General features: G+C 33.0%; 1 protein-coding gene across 1 annotated transcript in view; it reads left to right on the forward strand.

The window, feature by feature from the left end:
• Positions 1 to 127: 127 nt before the first annotated feature.
• Positions 128 to 7,542, forward strand: part of LOC106882671 (inositol 1,4,5-trisphosphate receptor type 1) — a 314,426-nt gene continuing 307,011 nt past the window's right edge. Inside the window, exon 1 of the mRNA XM_052978577.1 lies at positions 128 to 318. Within this exon, the coding sequence (XP_052834537.1) occupies positions 236 to 318 (83 nt within the window). The 5' untranslated portion in view covers positions 128 to 235. The remainder of the gene's footprint in view (positions 319 to 7,542) is intronic.

Raw genomic sequence — 7,542 nt, forward strand, 5'->3', positions numbered from 1 at the left:
TATGTATATATATATATATATATGAAAGTAAAGATTGTTTAAAGAGAAATAGCTGATTATCAGATAGTAAATAATATCACTACTGTGGTTACAAAGGTCGATTTGGTGTTCGAGATGGAGACTTTAAGGTGACGTTTGGTGGTCTCTTTATTTTTACCCTCCCACGTTTTGTTTTGTTTCCTTTCGTCGTCGTCTAAGAGGCATTGGTCAACTGGTGTCATTCTTGGTTGACAAAATGTCTAACACATTCCTACATTTAGGAGACATTGTATCTCTTTATGCTGAAGGCAGCGTATGTGGCTTTATTTCCACGCTGGGGTAAGTATTTACTTACATTCTTCCTCATGACCAAAACCTCTTGTCATCCCTTAACTTTGTCGAATTTTCTCGTTGATTCAATGTATTGAAGTCTTTGATTTCCCCATACTATTTTTATTCTGAATTATTCTATTTAATCTTTCCAATATTCCTTGTTCTCTCTCTCTCTCTCTTTCTGTTTTTTTCCTTCCTTTTCTCTCTTTTTTTTTCCGCTTTACTCTTTTCCTTAATATGTAATCATTTCTTGGTATCTAAATCACCTCTTATATTAACTGTCAAATTTTTACACCACTTTCTCCGCATCATTTGTTCCACTGTTTCTGATTATTCCCACACCTCCTAAATGGTCAGTATAAACCATGATTAACCGTTAACCTTTTACGATTATATATCCACCTGTTCCAGCTGTTGTTTATCTTTTCTTCCATCAACACCAGGAACACTTCCAATACTGATTGATCACTATATAACGGTTGCCTGCACGTCTTTCTTTTTTTTTTTCTCTCTTGGAATTTTCACAACTGTCAAAATTAATAAATAGTATTCAAGTTAAAATTAGAACTCTTAACTCTAATAATAACCAAAACAATTAAATCTTTAGTTATTAATAATTGAACACACGTACAAACTAGGGAGAGAAGGGTTTTTTTTTTTAACACTATCAATAAGCGATAAATAGCAGAAATAGTACATTTCTCCTGTATATGTTCAGATGTAATTATATAACATAGTCATTTCAGAACCTGTTGAGGTTGACCAGATGACTAGTAAGCATTGATTACCCATACAGAACAATTTAGTTAACATATGACAAATGACTTGTGAAATCTTGAATTTATGACTGAAATATTTAGCCTAGCGAAGAGTGAATTTCAAATAAACACTTTGTAATAAGTTTGTCTATAGCTTACATTTCCAGGAAGGCAAGCTAGATTGTAATTACAGTTAAAACGTGATATTACAATACACACACACACATGTATATATATATGATATTGGTTTTAGTCATTGGTAGTATACAATACTTAGTATGTTTTAGCCAACAAAAACTGACATTCAATCCTAACCCGAACAGGCACGATCTTGTTAGGCGACCACTTGTCAAACGGGCAAAATTTAACCCAAAATAGATGTTTGTTTTACAATACCGGGTAACGTTAATAGTCGATTTGATAACTGTTTCATATTAAACACACACGGATATGAAATAATATTCTCAAGAAGTCGTTTATATGGCGAGAGCTTCAGAGATGATCTCCCGGCGAGTTGAGTTCGCACACTAGATGCGAGCGAATCCCATTGATAACATTTTTCATTCACGTTATTTGGGAGAAGCATGACTGCTAGTATCGTTTCTTTACATTTGTGTGGGGAAAAAAATCATATCAAATCATATTTACATTTAAAAGCATTATATGTATTAAGTTCAATGACAGAAGCTAGTAAAAGAATGTGAAACGTGCGCGCGCGTGTAAAATATTTATGCGCTAAGTTTATATACAAACACATGTCATAGACACTAACTGCGGTTTTGTAATGTTGAGATTATGATAAACGATTCACTTGAGTAACCGAATAACAGTTTTTCATTAGTTTCCTCCTATATATTTTGTAGTTTTTTTTATTTTCTTTTGTTAGAGGAACCAAAAGAAAATTAATTGGGTTGCTCGTTCCCTTATCATTATAACAGACGGAAACAACTTGTCATTCCAGTTACCACTTGGGGGTTGTTGATAAGGTTGTCAGATAGTTAAACTTATGCTGTTAATACTAAGGTGTCTGATAGTTGAACTTATTAATATTTAACAGAGAGCAATATTAGTAAAAAAATCTTCTGTCAATGAACTCAAACCCTTCATTTTATTCAATTGTTCTCTGCAGTTCATTCTATACATTCAGAATGTTCACCGCCAGTTCAATTAGTTAGAACCTGTTTCACGTGAAAATACCGAAGTAAATACAACAGAATGAAATATAACAATTATTATTGATTTAGTGCTGAGTTTTAACAATTAGATTACTATTATTATGTATATTAATGAAATGAGGGCATTTAACCTCACGTTGTGTACTATTTAGCAGATATTACATGAAAACCAATGCCAATATATATATTTGTGAACTCCTGTTTTGGTTGGAATCTAAGTACTGGTACTTTAATGGGGTGGTTATCACTTGTTGAGTCAGTAATCCTTTCAGGAGCCACTATGATCTATAGAAAACCAGTATTATAACTGTGGTTTCTGTTGTTGTTGTGGTTTAGCTCCAGGTCAACTCTGATCTATGACCGACGAATTTTTATAAGTATGTTTAGGGCTACTTTATCCAACGTGCCCCACCCCTTTTATATAATATTGTAGGCAGGGTACGATTTGAGAGAGATTCAACTGTTGTTTCCAGCTAGTCGAACAACCACATAGCGGTTCTCTCAGTGGCTTGTAGCTGCTGTACTTTATATTAGACAGATGTGAGGAATTTCTCCTTGGATAGGTTGCTAGTCTGTTGCAGGTAACTTTTTCTTAATGAAAGTGGCATGGAAAAGTGATGAGTTTTGTGCAGTGGATATAAATTCTCGTGGTTTGATACTTTATCCATTTAGTTTTTAAAGAACTTACATTAATAATGTGAGTTGTGTTATACATGTTTTATTTTGGGACCTGATAGGATTCTTGCTTATAATATTCCTGGAAAATTTGTTTATACCAGAAGTATTTTATCAGTTTATGAATCTGCTCACTAGCATGTTTTGCATGTTTCTGCTACAAACAACTCTGTTGGGAAAAGCTGAGATTGAGTAGGTTTTTCTTCGCATTACCATTAATACTGACTGAGCCCATTGGCATTTAAAAAAAAAAAGATAAGATTTAAAACTAATAAAAGCTCTTTGTCATTTTTCAAAATAACTTTTGCTTGCCACAGAGTGGAAGATGCTTATACTATATTTTCAAAGTGAAAGAATTTATATTCTTTTCAAGTCACATTTCTTTAAAATCAGATTCTAAAAGTACACACTCCTCGTCAATCTTTTATTAGTTTTGTCAGACTTTTCTTCAATAAAGCTGTCTTTATCAAGTTTCTTACATCTGTATGGATTGTTGGTGCAATAGTATATAATAACAGTTTGAAACAATAGTTATCAGCTCATGGAACAATGCTACAATCTTGCATAGCTTCTCTTCAAGATATGTTGATATAGTCACTTTTATTCTTTCTTTTTGTCTTTATTTTATATTTAAGATGGTTTCTAATCCATCTCACTAAATGGTTTTCCATTTTTAAGTAAATATTAGATATTATTACAGTTATTGTTTTTCAAAAAGCTATAGTTACATTCCTTTGCATACTGAGTTCAAATCTTGCTGAAGTCAATATATCTGTAATTATTCCAGTGAACAACTGATAAAATAAATTCAGTTAACTATACAGGGTATCCATAAATTATCTTTACAATTTAAAAAATTCAGAAAAACCCCCCCCCAGAAAATAAAGATAACTCTGAAATTTATTGGAAAACAAAGTTTTATTAGAAACATCAGAACACTTCTCCACAGGCTCCATTGGATCTCAACTTTAATAGATACAATTAATTGTGGAAGTTGTAAAGATAATTTATGGACATCCGGTATATTCCTACTATAAATTCATGATGTAACAGTGTAAGAACTCCATGTTGCTGTTGACATTATTAATGGGGTATATATCTCGAAAACAAAATTTTCACTTTTGAGACCATTTCCCCTTCTAAACTGTAACTGACATTTATATATAATACTAAGAGAATATGTGGTGTGATTAACCATTTGTTTTAATGGAGAAGCAACAAGTAAAATAAAATTATAAAAGAAACATAAGATCAATGGATATACCATTTAACATGGAAAATAATCTTGTGAGGATTTTGTTTGATTTTTCTTTGGTTCATCAATGCTTATTTTACTGTTAGTCAGCAGTGTAGGTTGAACCCAATATGTTTGAAAGTTTCTATATTAGTTAGTCCTGGTAAGCTGTAATCAGGCTGAATAAATCCTGTGTTTGATATGTTGAATGGTTCACTGAAAGCAAACTTAAGTGGACTATTTAGTTATCATGTATATTGTGCTAATGACATTTCAAGGGTAATGATATCTCGGTGACCTTGTAAATTGTGCTGCCCTGTTCCATACAATATCTATAGCTTAGTGATCACTAGATAACTTTGAATGTTGTATTGCAATACTTCATTCTATATCTTTAGGTGATTGACCACTAAGTGAGCTTGTATACCGTGTTGAATTAATCCATGTGATATCTTCAAATGATAGTGAATAATATATTGCATATATAACATGTATTTTTAGATATTTACAACTAAGCAGCTAAATACTGTTGTCACAACCAATGGCTGATATTTTATCAGTCTATTTACATTTATTTAAGAGTAAGTAAAATCCACAATGAGTTACTGCCTCAAGTGCATTTAATGAGTGGAATCCATTCATGACTGAAAAATATAGATATCTTTGAGTTGATGTTGTACAATTTAGTTAGCTGTATCAATAAATTATAGACAATATCTCCCAGACTTAGCCAATGCTAATAAGTATATAATTTAAAAAAAAAATTATGTTGAACAGCAGTATGTTTCTTTTATTCTACTTGAACTTGAAATGACCTACTTTTAAGCCAGCTAAAATTTTAAGCTTGATGTTTCTATTTACTGTTTCATATAGACTAGTCAACACAATTATATGATAAAAAAGGCACTAGTAAACTTAATATAATGAGCATGATGATGTTAATTAGTCAAGGCTGCACCTGCAGTGTAGAGAGGTAAACATTGTTGAACAATGTTTAATTCATTCAACCAAATAATAGCAAGGGAGACAAATCAAAGAAATTATTTTTGTTTTTTGAAATGTGTTGATGCACCAAAGTCCCAGTTAATTAAAATTATAAAAATTCAATGCAGTGAGGGAGGAAGACAGGAACAACGCCATACATGTTTCTGTCTCATTACACCTCCTCAATAAAATAGTCATTCATGCTGCTGTCAGATTTATAGAAGTAAGAAATATATGTATATAAGAGTATGTACAAAAACTGATGTGACAATGCAAAGTTTGAACAAAGAGCTGTTAAATGTTCAATGCATAAAGTATTTGGTAAAAAAAAAATAACAACAAGTTGTTATACAATCAAGCTGTCTTGTCTGGATTAGATACCATATGTATTAACTGTTAAATGGTAGATAAAATACTCAGATAAAAGCAACTTTCATTGTTAAAGACAATAGGAAGGAAATTATGATATATGGTGCATGTTTTTGAAATATAAGAGAGAGGGAGCAAAGAGTGCTTAGTCTAATACTAAAAAGTGGATAGAAAAGTAATTTGAGAAGACTTCAGTTAAACCTCACCTGTGTAGTGAAATGAATCTGTCCATTGAAGATCAGCACCTGTGTTATAAAATCTAGAAGATATTTAGTGTTGAAGTATCTCCTTATACAATTTATGAGTGATAGTATACATTATTTGGGCAGTCTTTATCAAAGACACTTATGGCATAATGAAAGTCATTTAATTACTTGAAAATATGACACAGTTCCCTTAGCTATGTTGTCTGGTTATGGTTTAGTATGATAGCTGTATTTATTTTTCCAGGTCTATAGAAATGAAATACAAGCTTATGAACAATGTTGAAATATAGAAATAATATAAAATAATATAAACGTGTTTGGTGTGTGTGTATGTATGTGATCATCCTCATCATCATATTATTTTATGTCTGCTTTCATGCTGGCATGTGTTAGATGGATCATTACAGTCTAAATCATGTTATTGGAACCCACTTGATCTGGGAAACTGAAACTTGTATACATCATCTGGTTTGATTTCTACCCTCCCTTTCATTAACCAAAGTGAAGAAGATGCATTTGTTTTTTTATTTTTTATTGTGGTACTAACTTTAGAAAGTTAAAAAGTCTTTGATGAGACAGGACCATAGGGACCTTACAGCTCTACACTTTCTCTGCTAATCTCCCAACCATTAAAAAATTTTTACAGAGTTTATTTTGTGTGACACCAGCATTGGAGAAGTTGCCATGCTCACCAATCCATCAATTTGGCACAATTTGGCAGCTTTCTTTTGTTGCACCAGAACAGGCGGTGGGGGAGGAGAAGGTGCCTTGCATGCAGGAAATGTAGAAAGTATTTCATAACTTAAGACATGTGAACTGAGGAGGAGGAGGGGTATATAAGAAAGAATGATAACAGCAGCAAAATCAGAAATGGGTGAAAGGAACATGAGTGTAAGTGCGGAAGAAAACTCAGAAACTTAGGATGCGTACATTTGATTAGGTGGCCAAGAAAGGGATTCAGAGTGAGAAAGAGTGATGGCATCAAATAGGCTGAAATGAATGGGTGGGAGGAGCAGGTGTCTATTGTAAGAGGCAGCATCTTTTGGGGTATAGTTTGGCAATAGCAGAGGTGGACAAAAGAGTAGGTGATGGGAGAGCAACAGAAACTGCTACCTCATCTCCTCGTACAATTTATGGAAGAAATTGTTGGCTGGTTGTACAGAAGGATGAAGATGTTGTGTATTGGGGAGTGGGATTAGAGTAGCTCAATGCAGTCAGTGTGTTGTGTAAACATAGACCTATGAAGGGCTAGGGAATTAGGGTAAGTGAGATGATCTTCAGTATAGTACAGAAGGGCCAAACTAGAGTGAATTGGTTAGTTAGATAAGGATGGTGTGATACCATCCTATACATAGGCTCATGAAAACAGGACCTATGTATCATCATCATCATCATCATCATCATTTAATGTCCATTTTCCATACTGGCATGGGTTAGACATCCACCCTGATGAAGCTCCATGTACTAGATCAGATGTGCTATAATGATGACAAATATTATTCTCATAATTTTCTTTGGTGGCACCAACTGACATTGGCAGCAGGAATGGCTGTAAGCAATGTTCAAGCTTTGTATTAAAAAATATTTAACCGATGGTAGTCAATTTGTTTGTTGATCAAACGTTTTCTCCATTTTCTGCTCATTTCAAATTTGATTCCTGATAAACTCTTGTTTATTCTGTTATTGCCTGTATCCTGTCTGCATAGTATTCTTGCATACCTGTGCCGAGGGTTAATATAGTTAATTTACACCGTTAGTAATAACAGATATTCTTATCCCTTAGACGTTTACTCCGACCGCTAACTCTACTTACTTATATATATATATAT

The sequence above is a fragment of the Octopus bimaculoides genome, chromosome 2, assembly GCF_001194135.2.
Source record: "Octopus bimaculoides isolate UCB-OBI-ISO-001 chromosome 2, ASM119413v2, whole genome shotgun sequence".
In the NCBI taxonomy this organism is placed as follows: Eukaryota; Metazoa; Mollusca; class Cephalopoda; order Octopoda; family Octopodidae; genus Octopus; species Octopus bimaculoides.